The 19697-nt window shown below is 43.0% G+C and overlaps 1 protein-coding gene across 4 annotated transcripts in view; it reads left to right on the forward strand.

Annotated features, from left to right (window-relative positions):
• FGD4 (FYVE, RhoGEF and PH domain containing 4) overlaps positions 1 to 19697 on the forward strand; it is a 123738-nt gene that overhangs the window by 88806 nt on the left and 15235 nt on the right. For 3 of the 4 annotated variants that reach the window (XM_048501020.1, XM_048501023.1, XM_048501022.1), the window contains exons 4-9: positions 4069 to 4552; positions 6359 to 6373; positions 7644 to 7733; positions 10522 to 10667; positions 14266 to 14422; positions 17431 to 17569. In XM_048501020.1, the coding sequence (XP_048356977.1) occupies positions 4069 to 4552; positions 6359 to 6373; positions 7644 to 7733; positions 10522 to 10667; positions 14266 to 14422; positions 17431 to 17569 (1031 nt within the window). The remainder of the gene's footprint in view (positions 1 to 4068; positions 4553 to 6358; positions 6374 to 7643; positions 7734 to 10521; positions 10668 to 14265; positions 14423 to 17430; positions 17570 to 19697) is intronic. The other variant, XM_048501021.1, reaches the window with a different exon arrangement.

The raw sequence follows: 19697 nt of genomic DNA on the forward strand, positions 1-19697 counted from the left end.
AGCTGCTTTGTATCGAGTCAGAGGATTGGTTAATCTAGCTCAGAATTGTCTATTGTGATTGGTACTGGTTCTTCAGGGTCTCAGGCAGAGAGAAGACTTTCCCAGCATCTACGACCTGCGGTCTTTTCTCCAGGATATCAGGAATTAAACCCTGGCACATTTTGCATGGAAAGCATGTGTTCTCCCATAGCTGCTCTTGCAGTCTTCCTCCCTGGACTGGCATGCAGAATACCGTGATTGCTCCTTTTCCAGTGAAAGAAAAAAAAAGCACAAGATGGTAGCCTAAACCAGGGATGTAGGTATAGATTTTTATGGGGGAGGGTTCGGGGGGACCACACCGCCATCCGCCCCTAGGGCATGGCCATGATGCCTCTCCCCAAGCTCCCCGCCTTCTGGCCTAGCTATAAAAAGCAGTTCGAAACGGGCAGACTCCCCTGCCCCTGCTCTCTCCCCTCAAGCCTCTCTCGGCCAGCTGGGCTCCCAAAATGCCGGTAGCCGGTAGTTCCTTCTGCCCCCCCTCTGGGCAGAGGCATAGAGGGAAAATGGAGCCCAGTGCAAAATCTGAGTTTTGCGCCCCCCCTCCCCCGGGGCAGCTGCTGTGATGCTGGAATCCACTCCCAAACAGCATCACTTTCAATGGTGTTTAAACTAGAGCAGGGCTAGGGAACCTGCGGCTCTCCAGATGTTCAGGAACTACAATTCCCATCAGCCTCTGTCAGCATGGCCAATGGGAATTGGCCATGGGGCTGATGGGAATTGTAGTTCCTGAACATCTGGAGAGCCGCAGGTTCCCTACCCCTGAACTAGAGAGCCCAAATTCTCCTTTTAAATCCACCTTAAAGGGAGAATCTGGGGTCCCTAGTTAAGCAACATTGAAAGCGATGCTGTTTTGGGGTGGATTATCCCCCACTCTGAAACAGCATCACTTTCAATGTGGCATAGTGGTTAAGAGCAGGTGCATTCTAATCTGGAGGAACCGGGTTTGATTCCCTGCTCTGCTGCCTGAGCTGTGGAGGCTTATCTGGGGAATTCAGATTAGCCTGTGCACTCCTACTCACTCCAGCTGGGTGACCTTGGGCTAGTCACAGTTTTTCGGAGCTCTCTCAGCCCCACCCACCTCACAGAGTGTTTGTTGTGAGGGAGGGAGGGAGGGAGGGCAAGGAGATTGTAAACTCCTTTGAGTCTCCTACAGGAGAGAAAGGAGGGATATAAATCCAAACTCTTCTTCTTCTTCTAAACTGAGGACCTCAGATTCTCTCTTTACATCCATGCCGAAGGGGGTGGATTTAAAAGGAGAATCTGGGGAAAATTGGGGTGCAATTGTTAAGCTAGAAGCACCAAACTTTCAGGATATCTTTAGGAGACTCTCCTAATGATTCCACCCGAGTTTGGTGAAGTTTGGTTCAGGGGGTCCAAAGTTATGGACCCTCAAAGGTGTAGCCCCATCTCCTATTAGCTCCCATTGGAAACAATGGGGGATGGGGGCACCCCCTTTGGGAGTCTATAGCTTTGGTCCCCCTGGGCCAAACGTCACAAAACCTGGGTGGTATCAATAAGAGACTCTCGTGATAATACATCCCAGGTTTGGTGAAGTTTGGTTCAGGGTGTCCAAAGTTATGGACCCTCAAATGTGTAGTCCCCATCTTCTATTAGCTCCCATTGGAAACAATGGAGGATGGGGGCACCCCCTTTGGGAGTCTATAGCTTTGGACCCCTGAACCAAGCCTCACCAAACCCGGGTAGTATCATCAAGAGAGTCCCCCAAACAGTCCCTGAAAGTTTGGTGCAGCTAGCTCAAACAATGTGCCCTCTGCAGGCCAAAAACCGAAAAACACTAAAAATGTTTTTTAAATCCACAAACGGGGGGGCGGAGCTTCGGACATGAATGTGGGGGTCTGAACCCGAGAAACCCCCCCCCCTCTTACCTATGTTCTTGGCCTTAACTTAGAAGGCTTTCAGTGACAAGGATTAAGAATAGTATAAGCAAGGGGACAAGATGGCTTTCTGCAAAGGTGACTATTGTCTTATTGATTAACCAGGGAGATCAGATGGAGCTGTGTTTGGAGAATATTAAGGATGGTGTAGAAGAGGAAACGATGAATCACTCCCCCAGGATTTTTCTGACAGGGTGTCTCAGATGTTGGGCTACTTTAGAGAAAGCAGGTGTGGGCCCCATGTGATTGGGAACAGACACAATGCCTGAGGTGCAGAGCAAAGATGCGGGTAAATGAGGTCTGATGGGAATCTCAGCTCGCACAAGTGCAACTGGAAGATTCTGAGGACAATGGAGAGCAGTTAAGGATTGTGTTCAAGTGCAAAGAGAGAAGGAGCAGAGGTGGGAGGGAAAACAGCTGAGCAGAATGCAACGGAGGTGATCATTATACTCATTCAATCCTTTAAACCATATTTTGTGCAAGCCATATTGTATTTTCATAATATTACTTAAATAGCTCACATATGAAGAGGGTGACTAGCAGAACTCGTAAGCACATGCTTGCATTTCCAAACCAGCATAGGGGTATACACAAAGAAAATGTTGTGGGGAATAGAAAACAAAAAAAACCGAGGGGACAGCTCTAGAAAGAAAAATGATGGTAGGAGGTTTGGACAAATCTGTAAGAAAATATTGTTTGGTGGGACCACTGATGGTTTGATACGGATATAAATCTGAAAAACTTCAACTGGTCAAGCATGACTATCCTTTGCTGTGGAGATTCGGCTGCCTGTTTGAATCAGAGACCAGTTCCTGACACTCAAGAATGAAAGTGTAGCACAGCAATGCAAAATTAGTAGCAATAGCTCATAAGGGTATTCCAAGGAAAAAGAGTAACCTTGAAGGAGAAGTGGTTTTAAATAAACATAGAAAACAAGAAGGAACTTAAAATGCACGAAAAAGAAGGGAAGATAGAACATACGTTCAAAGTTCAACAGCGATTTAACATGTAACAAAACAGGAGCAAAAAACTGTGAAATTTTCACAAGTCTCTAGGTTTGTTAACCTCTTATGAGACAGTGAGGAAAAGAGAGTGAGTTCAGTTTTTCTTATCACTAACATAAGAACAAGCCAGCTGGATCAGACCAGAGTCCATCTAGTCCAGCTCTTCTACTCGCAGTGGCCCACCAGGTGCCTTTGGGAGCGCACATGCAGGATGTGAGAGCAATGGCCTTCTGCGGCTTTTGCTCCCGAGCACCTGGACTGTTAAGGCATTTGCAATCTCAGATCAAAGAGGATCACTCCTTGCAGATGTATTTTTTAAATCCCATGATCTACAAAATGTATAAAATGGGTTGGGGGATCCAATTATGGTAGCAAAAAGAGTATTCAAGTGGGCAATACTAAATACTGCCCCCTGCTGGTCATCTAGCATCCTGCAGCCACCTCACCAACACCTATTCCCCCAGCCAAGCTCGTGGAGCTTGAACAGTGCCTGAAGGAAGTGGATAGAGGGTGAACAGTGAATTCAAGAAGGGCTCAGCTTAGCTCCTCCTCTTTTGTTATCCATGATTGTGGCAGTCCTAGATGGCTGCTGTCTCATCCATTTTAAGCCACAGTGAGCTGCAAGAGATGCCGTTGCAGTACTTTGACTTCAGTGGGCTTACTGCCAACTGATGGTCCATTTGAATGATTGTAGCTATTGTTAGTAGAACTTAACCCCTCACCGTGTGCTTCTGTGGCTAACATTTTTGTTCCATTAAACTCTGTTGTCATGGCTGGTTTTAGCCAAGAGGGATAAGAAGAGTATGCTTTACATGCTATGCAAATGTCCATTTACTGTGTTCTCCAAAAATAAGACAGTGTCTTATATTAATTTTTGCTCCCAAAGATGCACTATGTCTTATTTTCAGGGGATGCCTTATTTTTCCGCTCCACAGCTGCATGCTCTGGTGTTCTGTTTGACGGGCATGCTTCCAAACAAAAACTTTGCTACGTCTTACTTTCGGGGGATGCTTTATATTTAGCACTTCAGCAAAACCTCTACTATGTCTTATTCTCAGGGGATGTCTTATTTTTGGAGAAACAGGGTATGTAACCCACCTTCATTTTCATTCTTTTTTTATTCTCCTTAGCTCATCCAATCTTAGTGAGCTGAAACCAGAGCCCTGTGTCATCAGTGTTGTTAGATCTCAAGGAAAGCATGGGTCGACATCACCTCAGCCAAAATTCCTCACCCAGCAACCACCACAAAAGCAGGGAAATAATACAGATCAATCTCAGGACGTACAGAATTGCACGACCAATGGAGTAGTAGCACAGAACCGGTTGGAATGCAGGGACAGCAGGTTGCCAGTTCGTGATGACAGTACGGCTGTTCAACATGAAGATGCTTCATCTGGAAGTAGCTGGGTAAATGGAGAGAGAGAGAGCACAAGTACAGACTCATTACAAACTACAGCTGCCTGCAAAGGGCAAGCGATCAATAGCTGTAGCCGGACTAGTTCAGATGTGAACACATTGTTCCCATCTGGAACAAATACTGCAGAAATGATTGCTAATGCAAAGGATAAACAGGTTGAAGAGCACATTAAGCAAGACCAACAACTGGAATTGAAGGTAAGGCAATATATTTTCTACTATTTTCAAATAAGCCTGTGAAGCTGATCCCTGAGCTTCTCTCAGATTATTCTACAGGCTGAACCAAGACATTCATTAGACCTTATTTATAGGGCATTGTAGCAGTTTAATTATCAAAGTATTTGAGGCGTGGCCTCATTTCTCATTGTAGCTACGTACACTTTGTATTGACTTTTAAAGTTCACATTCTGTTTTTACAGGATGAAGAGCTGTGATGGAGTGATTATATCTGGGTAGGCAGAGGCGTGAGAGCCCTGCCACTCTTGACCCAATCATAGCAGCAGTCAAGGAGATCTTAGATTTCCTAGAAAGGGAATCTAACCCAGTGGCTTCTTATGCACGTTTCCACTATATCTTCACCACTACTCTATACTGAAGGGTTTCCTTATCCAGCTGAATGGCAGGGACCACCCACATCAGTGTGTTGTACTGAATGCCAACCTACACAGGAAAAGATGTCCAGATGATGCAACATGTTGGCAGTAACGTACAGGAAAAGGCAGAGACAGCAGGGTGTTAGTACAGTAATATGTAGGAAGGAAATTGGCAAACACCTGGAGACGATGACAGAAGGCAGCTGATCTAACTGAGCCCTGCACCTTCTGGTTGGTGAACTAATGTTCTCATACGTGGCCTGTCACAAAGAAAGAGTCAAGGTGCTCTCGACACCTTGAAAACCCTCTTTCACACAGGTTCATCCCAGGGTGTAGCTGTAATTTTTAATAGCCTGAAACTATCTGGGCCGGGCCGACTTCCTCAGCACTTCCTCCAAGATCAGCTTCCTAATCTTGGGAAGATGCCGGTCCCATAAAATCCAGGTTGCTTGAACTTTACATCCCCTCTGTGTGATAAAGTACCTTTTGCAGCGGACCTGTAACTAACAAAAGGCACCTAACAGGGCCTAGAATTAGGGCGAGTGGTACATTCTGCAAAGAAACATGGAGATGTTTTTCCCCTCACCATGATAACCTTACTAGAATTGACAGAAGATAAATAATCTTTCATGTTTTAAATCATTAGCCACTTTGGCAGCCCTTGTAAGGCAAAAAAAAAAAAGAAGAATATGCGTTTTTGTAAACAGTAATGCTAAGGGCAGCTTCTTTCATTAGGTGCTGTGTCCAAGACAGATCAATTCCCTAATTCTAGCAAGAATTCGGGAAATTGTGTCACTTCAACCTAATTAGTCCCAGGTTTTATAATGGATGGGAGTGCGTACTTGGGAAAGAACAGCAACGTGACTTGACTGCAAGGTGGAGCTGGGCAAGGACATTTGGACTTAATTAAACTGAGGAAAGTATATATCAAGAGCAGGAGAGGGAAAACTTGTGTTTGGATTTGGAGATGCTTTTCATGCAAAGTCTTTTTTTCCTGTGGGGGCACTTGGGTATCATTTCAGAATAGCTGTGGTGGTTATGCTGCAGTGCAAACTTTGTATGCATCTTTAAGGAGAGATTCAGAAACTCCTTGCCAGTATTTCCTGACAAATAGCTTTTTCAACCCAAAGCAGCATTTTCTGCATATATCCCTTCCTTGGAACTCATTTTAAAGGGCTCTGATGGAGTAAAAAGAAGCTATTTAACACTCAGTCCTCTGAGCCTGCAGACGTGTGGTAATTGGCATAGTGTTTGTCTTGGCAGGAATAGCTTGTTTTAAAACATTTGTCCATTACTGGGCTTATCATCAAAATACGTCCCTGCAGTAGTCCATGCTGATCTCGTCACTGATACTAAAAACATTTTTTTTCTTATGCTTCATCTTGCATTACACAACTTCCACTAAAAAAAGGAAAACCTACGAAGGGTAGGTGTGGCATGATAACCTTGCATGCTTGGTGTGTGGTATGTTGCTGCAAGCACCAAAGCTTTTTTTTAAGCTGTGGATTGGTTCATCTAAAACACCGGCATCCTGTAAATAAATCCCTGTGCCCACATGCTTCTTCCCTCATGCTCTCGATTCAGTTAATGACTATACTTTGCTTGCATCCTAACTGGCAAACCACGGTGAGTTGTTTCCCTTCCAAAATAAGATTGCAATCCACAGTTTGAAACTGGTTTGTTCGCTATCCTGATTTGGAGGGGAGTGCACAGCTGAGCTTACGAGTGTGGCTGTAGGGACAAAGTGCTTCACGATGTTGGGGGGCGATATAGCTGGCATTCATTTTGGGTTTTGGGGCCTTTAGTGGTCTTTTAAAATTTCCCCAAATTCCTTAGTCACTTGGGAGTCAAGGAACTTTTGCAGCACATTGCTCTCTTCCCAGCCCTGCTCTCCACATTGTTTGATCTAGAATGAGGTTTGCAGTTTGCCTGCTATATTAACAAAGGTATACCTCAGTGGTGTACCAGACCTAAATGGCGCCTGGGGGCATGACCAGCTTCCTGCGCACGAGCTGGCCTGCAGGGAGGCCGGGGGATGGGGCTTGGCGGCTCGGGCAGAGGATGTAGCGGTAGACCAGCTCCTGCCCTCACTGGCCACCCAGGGGGGAGGCAGGAGCTGTCCTGTGGCCGTGGCAAATAACTCAGCCAGGAAGCGGTGCCCTGGAACGTGGCAACCCCCCCACCCACATGACAAAATGGTGTGTGCCCGGGGACCTGGGATATCTGGTATACCTTAAGATTTTTACAACATTTTCAGTTTGCTCTTTTGGAACAGCCTGTCAATGGAGGAGGGGAGGGTCTTCTGCTCTTGCTTTTTCCAGTGATTTTTGCTTACATAGGAAGATGAGAGCTGTTCATAAAGTGTGTGTGTGTGTGTGTGTGAGTGTGAGAAGTGTAGTCAAGTTGCTTCAAACTCATAGCAACCCTTTGCATCAGTGTCCTCCAAAATGCTCTCAGTCTTGCAAAATGAGGACTGTGGCTTCCTTTATAGAGTCAATTCATCTTACATTGGGTCTTTCTCTTTTGTTTCCTGTCTCCTTCAACTTTTCTTAGCATTATTGTCTTTTCCAGTGAGCCTTGTTTTCTCATAATGTGACCAAAGCATGATATCCTCAGTTTAGTCATTTTACCTTCTAGGGACAGTTCAGGCTTGATACTTTATGATTTTTTTTCATTAAAATGTTATGTGTTTTTAGGAGACAGATGAGCAGAAATGTTACAAAATCGCTAGTGAGCTTTTGCACACAGAAAAAGCCTATGTCTGCCGACTTGAACTCTTGGACCAGGTGAGTTTTCTTTTTTATAGTGTGCTCATGTATGTGTTAAGTGCCAGTCGACATATGGCAATCCTGTGGGGTTTTCAAGGCAAGAGACTTACAGAGGTGGTTTGCCACACTGCCTTCTTTGCATAGTGACCCTGGTATTTAAAAGAAGGTTTCTTAAGAGACAAGTGATGTGAAATTTTTAATTAGTTGAGGCAGACAGCATGAGAGAACTATGCTTACACATTTACAATTACCTGTTCATAGTTCAGTATTTGCAATTATTAATGCTAATATTAATACATAGTCCCACCTTACATTAAAATAAGTTGTGTGAAGGTCACTTCCTTTCACACTGTCTACATCTTTATTTCCTATGTAACCCTTCCCTCAGTGTCAGCCCAAGGTTACAACACAAGGAACCTATGTATATGTTGGCCGTTCTTTCATCTTCACCAAGTGAGACAGCTGGCCCCCTCCCTGTCCCAACCTGATCTAGTCACAGTGATCCATGCAGAAACCACCTCTATATTAGAGTTCTGCCATTCGCTCTATTCAGGCCTACCCTTAGGCCTGCTCAGGAGGCTCCAATTGGCCCAAAATGCAGCAGCTGGAGTCCTTACAGAGCCCTTGTGGCATGAGCATATTCGACCAGTTCTCCACCAGCTGCATTGACTCCGGGTAGAGTACCAGATCAGGTTTAAGGTTCTGTTGCTAACCTTTAAGGCCCACAATGGTCTGGGACCAGCGTGTCTATGAGACCATCTTTCCTGATATGTCTCCCATTGGTCGCTGTGGTTAGCAAATGGAAATCTACTGGAGATCCCTGGCCCTAAAGAGATCCGGCTAGCCTCAACCAGTGCCAGGGCCTTTTCTGCTCTGGCTCCAACCTGGTGGAATTCTTTGTCTAATGAGACCCGGGCCCTGTGGGATGTAGTACAGTTTCACAGGAACTGTAAGACAGAGCTGTTCCACCAGGCATATGGTTGAGGCAGCTATGGTTGTACATCTAGGCTTTCCCCTCAACTTCTCCTTTCCTTCTTTTTTCCTTTTCTCTTTACCTTGTCTTCCTCTTTTCCTCCCCCTTTCTTCTTTTCCCTCCCCTCCCCTCCCTTTTCCTCCTTTCTCCAGTTAGGGGTAAGGAGCCACATGCCATCTGAACGCCATCTCAAATACCATCTCGAGGTGAAGGGCTGGATTAAGTTTTAAATTATAATAGGTTTCAACTATGTACATTAAATTATATTTTAATTGTTATATGGATTGTTTAAATGTTGGAAACTGCCCCAAGCCTTTATAGGGAGGGGCAGTATATAAACCAAATAAAAACAAATCAGCAATCCCAGTAGGGCTGTGACCAACATTTATAGAAAACCTTGGCCTGTTGCTGTTTTATAAACTACTGCTACATGCAAATATTGCTTCCCATGCCTGAATCAGGGACTGTTCCCCTGCTCTGACTCCCTGCAGTTCAATCAATAAAAGCATAAAGGTGCTTGGTCATCGCTGATTGTTCACGCAGCCTTGAACGGGCAATTTAGAGATGAAGAATCTTTCATTTTAACCTCCAGATGGTGACTAACTCGTTAACATGAATAGGAGTTACTCACATCCTCTGCCAGAGTGATGGGGCCCTTATGGGTTTTGCCATTTAAATGCACACAACCCACAGGCTCTGCATTTTCTCCCTGACTCAGAATCCTGGTTTTAAAAGAATTCTTTTTGATAAAACATCTCCGTCCCCAGAGCCTGTTCATTTTTCTTCCTGCATTTTCCTGTTCACTGAGATTGTCCCCTCCCCCCTTTACTCCCTCTCAGCATGATTAATTTGCCTGCTGTCTAGGTAATCAGGTTATACATTCAGCATAGTTCAAAGGAAGTAATCTCTCTCTGATTGAACAAGCTTGCCACTAAGCGGCAGCGTATCTAGTGGGGCGAGGGGGTCATTTGACCTGGGCACCATTGGGGGCGCTTTTTGGCCTCACACACCTTCTCCGCTCGCTGCCACCACTTTTCCAGTGCTCACGTGCCCTCCCCCAACTTGCTGCTTGCTTGCCACTGCTACTTTTTCCTGCATGTGTGCACCTTTCCCCAACCCACTGCCATCCTTTTTCCTGTGCAGCACACCCACCTGCCCTTCCCCAGTTCACTGCCTGCTCACCGCTGCTGCTTGGAAAACTCCCCAGGGCCTCGCAACACTGGAGGGCTCTTAATTAGACATGCCCCAAGTCAGAAGGAACAGCTACGCGCTGTCCAGCCTGCGCCAAGTTGGGGAGAACTGAGGACCCCTGCACACATTGTGGTGGTGCTGGATCTGGCTGGCTGAAAGCCAGAGCAAGCAGAATGATGGGTGCTCTTCCAAGAGAAGCTCTGCGTGGCTCACACGCACAAGCTGCTGGAGAGAAGTGAGGGGGCGCTGTGGAGCGTGGAGCAGGGTGGGCAGGAGGCAGGATGCTAGAGGGCAGAATTTCACTGGCGCTGGGAGGGCATACTTTTCACTGCCTTCACAACAGCCACAAGGTTTACATAGAGAACAGCTGACAGGTAGAAATACACTCCCATTACCCTCCTGCCATTAATTTATTGTTTCCTTTGTTTTTCCATCCTCAAGTTCCGGGATGTCCCCCAACCCCCCCCCCCTTTCACTTATCTCCTTTGAGAAGTTAGACTGTTTGCAAACATCCCTCCAATAGTTTCAGCCCTAGAACATTGTGTACATATCATACAACTCCCCCAAATCCTAAGTTGTCATATGTTTAAGGACAGCAGGATTGCACGTTTTTGATCTGACTCTCCTTTTTGTCCATTGCAGGTGTTCTACAGCAGATTGATGGATGAAGCTAACAGGGGTTCATTCCCTGCTGAAGTTGTTAATAAAATGTTTTCCAACATTTCATCCATAAATCAATTCCATGGCCAATTTTTGTTGCCAGAGCTGGAGAAAAGAATGCAAGAATGGTAAGTATTGTTGTGGATTATTGGAGGGTAGCAGTTCATGCGAGGCAGTTTGAATATCATCTGACATGCTTTTGGGAAAGTCTTGTGATGTGGTGGCTACAATCACATTGAATGAGTTGGTCAGTATGGGAACAATGCATCCTAGTTTGCAGCAGATCACAGTTTGTTATTTTATCTGCCTTTGTGTATGATGTGGGGCTCTGGTTTCTCAGGAAGCAAACAAACCATAGGCAGGAACGTAGAAGTCTCCAATTCCAAGACATGTGCAACTCCAAAATCTTTCTAGATTGTTTCAGTACTGGTAAGTGAGAACATGCCTGCGGTCCTCTTGTTTCCTCTTAGAGCACAGTACTGGTTGTCTGAAAAGCACCAGGATGACATAGGATTTAATTTAGCAGCCATATAATCTGGGTGATTGTAGAATAGATAGCCACAGATGACTTAGACAAAGAAATCCAGCTGCTACAGTCTGATTACTACAGTTGATTTGTTCAAGAGGCAGATGATTAATTAAAAATGAGTTGGTCAGTTGACTGCCTTGCTTAATGATCTTTTCTCTTTGGGTTTCTTCCCAAATTAGATAGATACTAAGCATAGTGAAAACCCACCCATTGATTCTTCCCAAAGGGACATTTTATCTGCGTTCAAGTCCAGCATCTGTTATACAGACTAGAATGTAGGGTGGCAGTGGTATCTGAATGAAATGTTCGTTTTATTTCAGACTTTCCTGACTCATAGCTCATTTGTAAAGCATACTCTCCAAAAATGATTTGTCAAAAGGGGGAAAAAAAGCCTTATAATTGCAGGAAGCCTGCTGTTTTTAAAATGCATTATCTTGAAGCAGTCATCTGTTACCAGTACATGTCAAATGGCTTTGAGGTTGTTGAGCTGCCTTTGAAATGGTTACAATGCTGAGCAAAATTCAAAGGCAAGATTTCATAGAGGGAAAAAAATGTTGCTTTGAAAGGATAGCTGGGGTAGATGGACTTGACATGGCCACCAAGGAACAGCAGCATCTGTTCCCTGAATGTATTAACGGAACAGCGGCAATGTTATCTTTCTGCACATCATTGTGTTCTTATCCTGTTCACAGTGTAAAATTATTGTAATGTTCAGTACAGGTTTGAAGATTTACCTGCAAAAAAAAAAATACACATCCCTAACCACTATATATATTTTTTTCTAAAGCAGATTAGCAAATGTAGGATGTGGATAGCCCCTTTCTGAAGGGGGGTAGGTGGGTGGTGGCCGACCATGGCTTAAGCCCTGCTGCCTCCCAAGAAGACTGTGAGGAGCAAAACAGCAGCTAAATTCCTCCACTACACCCTATGCAGCCCAATGTGCTGCTCCACCTGTTCTGCTAGCATAAGTCTGATCCAGCAAAAGTGGGTGTTTCTGGGCTGAAACAGTGGTGGGATCCAAAAATTTTAGTAACAGGTTCCCTCACCAGCCCCCCCTCAGCAAAGGGGGCAGAGGCTGCATACCCTAGGCCTAACCCTTGACCCCCCTGGGCAAAACCTGGTTCCCCCCCCCTCATGGGCAGCTACACCCCACCACGACCACCTCCCAATTTTTTTCCCACCAGGTCATTTCTAAATCATCATCACATTATAGAAAATGCCCCAACTCACAAATCTGAACACAGCAATGGTGAAACACACAGGTTCTTTGATGGAGACTGGTGAGATAAAAGGTACAAAAGGCTGAGAATCAATGAATTGCAGTACCTGAAAGGGATTAACCCAGTTCAGGGAGTTACATTATTAGTCGCAGTTGCTATATGGAACCTTCACGTTCAAAGGCAGTATGCCTCTCGGGGAGGCGAGGGCATGGAGATGGAAAAGCGGACCCAATTAGTAACCCCCTCTCGGCACACACAAATAATTAGTAACCCACTCTCGGGAACTGGTGAGAACCTGCTGGATCCCACCTCTGGCTGAAAGGCTTCAGGAATCTGACTGAAGTGGACTCTGCCCCCAGGAATGCCCCAACTGGTGCTTCCACCAGCTCCTACACCAGAGGAGTGGTGACATAGTGGCAGTGTTGGTGTCTGGGTGTTGCTTGACAGTGTGGCTCCCCAGCACCGACATGCTTCATCATGTTGTGTGGCATCTATTGCTGACACAGGGGTGACACCACATACTGAGCCCTTTCACGCCCCTCCCCCCTGCCCCCAGGATTACACTGTTAGAATCAGGCCATGATCTGTGGTAAAGCTTAACATTTCATCCAAAGCATTTATTTCCTTTGTATGTCTTTTGGACTTGAAGTATTTTCTTGTAGTCTTTTAATTTTGATCACTTTCTGCTAGACACTTCATGTATCATTACCCTGGTGGAAAGGTCTTTCTATAATAAACCTTCAATTGGCCATGTGTGGTAATAAGGCTCATAATTGATTGTAGTGTGTGTATAAGAGGGAAGCAGAGTAAACGAAAATATAAATAGCAGCCAGCATTGAGAGAACAATCAATAGATCTAATTCTGAGCATGTCCAAATGTGTAAATACTCACAACCACAGAATGCAGCCATGAAATTTTTTAAAAAAATTCTACAAACCTGAAAAATTCACCAAAATCAGAAATATAAAAATGAATATGTGTTCTTGGGGGATTGTTTTTTTAAAAAAACTTTAAATAATAGAAGCAGCACCTGTAGCTTTAAGAAACAAGTGCCCTGAGTGCCCATTTCTAGGCACCACAACAGTACTGCCAGCATTCAAATCTAGGTTTCTGTGCAGGGGGAGGGACTGCGCCTTTAAGGGAGGACTCATCAGGGCCAGGGCCAACAGCAGCCACTGGATAACTTGCAGTGACTGTTCTGGATGATTTAGGAGAGGCCTGATTCAGATATAGTCATGCTCGTAACATCAAGTTAGGCTCATTCCGCACATGCAGAATAATGCACTTTCAAACTGCTTTCAGTGCTCTTTGAAGCTGTGCAGAATGGCAAAATCCACTTGCAAACAGTTGCAAAAGTGGTTTGAAAACGCATTATTTTATGTGTGCGGAAGGGGCCTTAGACATCAAGTTAGCTTTCCCATATCAGATCATTTAATTCCTGGCCTGAGATACGCCTCAATAATTCTCAGGCTTGTTGAGGGTATAGTGCACAAGCAACTGCTGTTGGAGGATCTGCTTCCATTTAACCTTTTATTAAAGTGTAACTTAGTCAACATCAAGAATGCAATAGTTAAACAGAGAAACATTAAACTATTCATCACTGTTACATAGAGAATTTAAGGAGAGAAATTACATGAGCCCATAAAATTACTTTCCCCAAAACTAAGCCGTTCACAGTCAAGAAACCCCTTCTAAGAGGAGAGCTCTCAGTCAATTCAATTTCCCATATTTATAGGGTTTTAGCATCATCTTCTAACAACAGTTCTCCCACTTAATAAGGGCACACATTCTTGGCTAACCCATTATCTTATAATTTCAAATACCATACAAGGCTTTCAAGGAAAGAAAAGAAGAAATAGTGAGGGGAAAGAAATGAGTTACCCCCCTCCCCCCACGAGTCCACGCAGGCTCCCCACTTGTAGCACTGTTCTCTAAATTAGCGTGTATTTATAGCACTGCTTGCTTTGCCTTTGTAGGGTCACTAGCCCTAGGATTGGTGATATCTTACAGAAATTAGCCCCTTTTCTCAAGATGTATGGGGAATATGTGAAGAATTTTGACAATGCAATGGAACTGGTAAAAACATGGACAGAGCGATCACCTCTCTTCAAATCTATTATTCAAGATATCCAGGTAGGTTGAATATGTGTGTGTCATTTACTAGGTTTTTTAACCATCAAGAATCTAAGAAATTGTAGGTACTTTATTTTTTAAAGTTTTAGTTCTTTGTCTTGGTACAGTGATTTCAGCTAGCAAATCTAAGTTTTGGCAGTACATTTAAATTCTCCATAGGGGAGGGTTGCTTATGTGGATTGAGGGTCTGTCCATCTGTGAAATGGTGAATTTCACAGATTCATTTCAATGACAGCAGCATTTTCTCATGCCACAAGCTGCATTTCCCCTGACAAGGTAGGCTTTTTCTGGGGAAATTTTCACAATTAACAGACTGATCATGGTGGATCCAACCACATCTGATCCAACCACAATTAGCAGACTGATCATGATGGATCCAACCACATCATCGTTCAGAAGTAGCTAAAAGCATTGGTTGAGTGAAACACAACTGGTAAATTCAGTAATGTTTTCGAAATGGTCCTTGTCAGCAAACTTTTTTTTTTACATTTGTTGGTTACAAAGTGGATATAAAGGTGGTCAGAATAAAATGGAAGTGTGCGCCAATTGGACTTGGAAGATTCATAGTACATACTTGCCTAAACAAACAAAAAAACTCAGAGTGGACAATACAGAAGGAAAATCCGGACAGATCTATGATTCTGGTGAAGTGAGATCTGATCCATGAATGGTTATGCTTGAATAAATTTAGTTTGAAAGGCACCACTGGAAATTTGGAAAGACGGTGCATAGGGAGGCACCTTAGCAGGATATAATGCTGTAGACTCCACGCCCCTTTCCACCCATGGCAACCATTTCTGCATTTTCTTTACTTTGTCTGTAGTCTGGAGATCAGTTGTAATTTCCTGGCCCCACCTGGAGGTTAAACCAATGCCTCTGGGCACCAAACGCGTAAAGGTATAACACCTATAAATCTTAATCTCACACAATCTCTCAAATATCTTTCTCTTTCTCTTTTTCTAGATAAATAACCCAAGAAAACACAGCGGAGAAGACTGTACAAATGTTTTTCGGTAAACAAAATGAACAGTATATTCTCTGTTTTTGTTGTATTAACAAAATATATGCAGTAGAAACCTCTTACAAAGCCTGGGGTTCTACTGGAACAGCATCAACTACATACATATATTCTCAATGTATGTTCAGTATAATGTAGGGTGCTATGATTATTATTTGGGGTCTTCTTCTTCAAGCACTCCTCATTGAAGACCAGAAGAAAGGGAAGAGCGGCTGTGTTGGGGTCTCGGTATGGCTGTATACCATTTGTATTAAGTTATGATTGCATTGTATGTTTGATAATAATTGTATTATTATTGATTTCTTAGGGGAGCAATACAGCTTGTGAGAATGTTGGAGAGGCATATGGGCAGATTTACTTTTCTACATTGAGCTATATTGTAAGTCTCTCCAAGTAATAATTTTCAGCATAATGTGTTTCATTAATAGTTTGCCTGTACATGTAGTTAATTTTATTTATTGTTATTTCAGATAAATCATTCAGTTTATTCCTGGGGAAACCTTTGCAGGTTAGCATACATATATGAACTTAGGAATAGCTAAATAGATTAAGGGTTTTTGAGAGTTTAGTTTACATAGTATTGCAGTGAAAAGAAGGGGTCTATTTTTCAAACATGTTCTAATTATTTTCAGAAATTGGGCTTGAAGAAGGAGGTCTGAAATAATAAGGCTATCTGAAGGTTATATTGCCCTACATTATACTGAATGTACATTGAGAATATATGTATGTAGTTGATGCTGTTACAGGAGAAGCCCAGACTTTGGAAGAGGCGTTCTACTGCATATATTTTGTTAATAAGACAAAAACAAAGAATATCCTGTTCATTTTGTTTATTGAAAAACATTTGTACAGTCTTCTCAGCTGTGTTTTCTTGGGTTATTATGTAGAAAAAATAGAAAGAGAAATAGTTATTTGAGAGATTGTGTGAGATTAAGATTTACAGGTGTTATATCTTTAATGTTTGGTGCAGAGAGGCATTGGTTTAACTTTTACGTGCACCTACCCTGTTGTTTGATGGTTGATTCCCACCTGGAGGATGGGAGCCCTCATTAGAACTGCTTTTATGAAAGCAATAGAACAGCTCAGGAGGTTACTTTTATATGGGGACAGGACTGTCGTCTATTGCAGTGTTTCCTGTGTGTGTCATCTTGCTTTTACTGCATTAATCCAAAAAATTCACTTTCTGATTTATGGCATGTCATGCTTTAGGTAGCTTTTTGCTTGTGTTGTAATCCTATTGCCTTGTTTATTGTATGTTTTATGCTGTCTAGTTGAATTGTTTTCTATATTTTCTAAGCTACATTGAGTCTTAAATAAAAATAAAGTTTTTCAATAGGAACTGCCCTTCATTCAAGCCTCTATTAGTCTCAGTAAGGGAAAAAAGACAAACACACATATTGAGCCTATCACACACACACCCTTCTACACTCACACTTAAGAGTAATGGTAGAATGCAACCTACTTTGGAGGTTTTTAAAGAGAGGCTGGATGGCCATCTGTCAGGAGTGCTTTGATTGTGTGTTCCTGCCTTGCGGGGGGTTGGACTTGATGACCCTTGGGGTCTCTTCCAACTATATGATTCTATGATTTCTGTGGGGAAGATGACACAGTAGCTTATTAAGAGATCCTCACCATAGCATGTATAATCAAAATGATACTTGAGAGTTCAGCTTTAATTAAATTACTGCACATTGTTCCTTTTTGCATTCCTCTGGGATTACCATTGTTTATGAATGGGAACTATAAACAGTACATTAATCTATATTTATTGCTAATATAAAAGGTTTTTAATGATTTAATAAAGCATCATGTTTCAATTGGGGATTTTATTTAATTAAAAAGTTTCATTTGTTAGTATTACTGCAGAGCTTAAATTTAGATGTATTTAAGCTTAGGTTTTTAAAAATGAAATAGAATCAGCATACAGCGTTAGCCAAGAGATTGCATAAAATATTTTTAGTATCATTAAGCTTTTTTTTGCCTCCATTAGAAACAAAAAGTCTGTGGAAACCTGACCTTGCAGCATCATATGCTGGAACCAGTGCAACGCATTCCCCGATATGAGATGCTCTTGAAGGACTATCTAAGAAAATTGCCTTCAGATTCTCCAGACTGGAAGGATGCTGAAAGTAAATACATGTTTGTGTGGTTTATACGTTCAGTACTGCAAGTGAACTGTAACAGAGGAGCCATTACCTTTTCAGATCTAAGGGTAGGGAGGAGTGGGGAGACCTATATTTCACTGAAGTTACCTGTTTAATATTCCATTCCGTGCAGTAGTTAAATATCTCAGAAAAATGTTCCTTTTTTGAGAGTTTTCTGGGCAAACAGAAATAAGTGGTATTTTCAGTCTTGGTTTTTTGCGGAGTTGCAGATTCTGAACACAAATCACATAATTAGAAATATCTTGTATCCTCTTTGCTTTGTTCCTGCTTGGCATTGGAAAATATCTCTTTAGAAACATTATCTTAAAAAATCCTTGAGCATGGTTTAGGACGGAGGAATTATTTCTCATTTCTTAACACTTAAGAACAGATCAAAGATGCATCTAGTAGCCAGCCAGCTGCAATCCAGATAGCCCCTTGCAGAACAGAGTGGCAACAGCCTGATCCCCAATATGGCTCTGTAGTAACTGGCATTCAAAGATATACAGCCTCGTGCCATGGAGGTTCCATTAGCCATCATGGCTAACAGCAGAGGCGTAGCTACCGGGGGCCAGGGGGTGCGCATTGCACTGGGCGCACGCCTGAGGGGGCACAAAAAATTCAGGCTCATTTGTGGTTATTTTGTATTTTTTTAGTGTTTTTTCAGTTTATGGCCTGCAGGGGGTGCAGTTTTTAGGCTAGCAGCACCAAAATTTCAGGGGTTTTTTTGGGAGACTCTCCTGATGATACCACCCAAGTTAGGTGAGGTTTGGTTCAGGTGGTCCAAAGTTATGGACTCCCAAAGGGGGTGCCCCCATCCCCCATTGTTTCCAATGGGAGCTAATATGAGATGGGGGCTACATGTTTGAGGGTCCATAACTTTGGACCCCCTGAACCAAACTTCACCAAACCTGGGTGGTATCATCAAGAGAGTCTCCTAAATATACCCTGAAATTTTGGTGCTGCTAGCTTAACAATTTCACCCCTGACAGCAGGCACCCCCCAAATTTCCCCAGATTCTCCTTTTAAATCCACCCCCTTCGGCATGGATATAAAGGGAGAATCTGAGGTCTTCAGTTTAAATATTGCAAGTGAGGCTTTTTCAGGGTGGGGGATAATCCACCCCAAAACAGCATCACTTTCAATGTTTATACTGGGGACCTTAGATTCTCCCTTTAAGGTGGATTTAAAAGGAGAATCAGGGCTCCCTAGTTTAAACACCATTGAAAGTGATGGTGTTTGGGGGTGGATTCCAGCATCACAGCAACTGCCCATTGGGGGGCGGGGGGAACGCGCAAAACTCAGATTTTGCACCAGGCTCCATTTTCCCTAGCTACGCCTCTGGCTAACAGCTATTATTAGACTTGTGTTCCATGGACTGGTCAAATTTCCATTTAAAGCTATTTAAATTGGTGGTCACTATAATTAACCATAATTTATACTTAGATGTTGAGGTGACCTGTTAAAATGGAACTCTCAATGGTATATAGCTATTTTACTGTGGAATTGTTCCCTGAATTCAGTTAAAGCCTTCTTATTTTCCTAAAAGCTTCATACCTCTTAACCTGATAAAATCATTTTTGCTTGTACAATACCTTTTGTATTCGTCTTTATTTCTCTGTTGGCTGAACTGCAGTTTTTATATGGATTTCATTTGAAAAGGCTGTAGTGGACAAATCCTATTTTCAGTCCTAGCAAAGAGTTCTGTTGATAGGGTGTTTTTTTTTTAACTTTGACTCAATAGAAGATATTATCTGACCTGCTTCTGCTTTGTACTGAGGAACTAACATGCCCAGATCAACTATGCCAAGATGATTTTGCTTTGACTTTTCTGTCAGATTTAAAGAATTAAATAGAACTCATTGGTTTCACTCACACATTCTTCCTTTAATGTCATTAAAAAAAACTTTTACATGGTATCATTTGGCTGTTGTGTGTTTTTGGGCTTTGTGGCCATTGCCTGGTAGTTTTTGCTCCTAATGTTTCACCCACATCTATGGCTGGCATGTTACATTAGGAGGCATGATACATTAGGAGCAAAAACTACCAGACGATGGCTGCACAGGCCAAAAAACACACAACAGCCAATGTAATATGTAATGCAATTTACATA

Source organism: Sphaerodactylus townsendi, linkage group LG06 (assembly GCF_021028975.2).
Source record: "Sphaerodactylus townsendi isolate TG3544 linkage group LG06, MPM_Stown_v2.3, whole genome shotgun sequence".
In the NCBI taxonomy this organism is placed as follows: domain Eukaryota; kingdom Metazoa; phylum Chordata; class Lepidosauria; order Squamata; family Sphaerodactylidae; genus Sphaerodactylus; species Sphaerodactylus townsendi.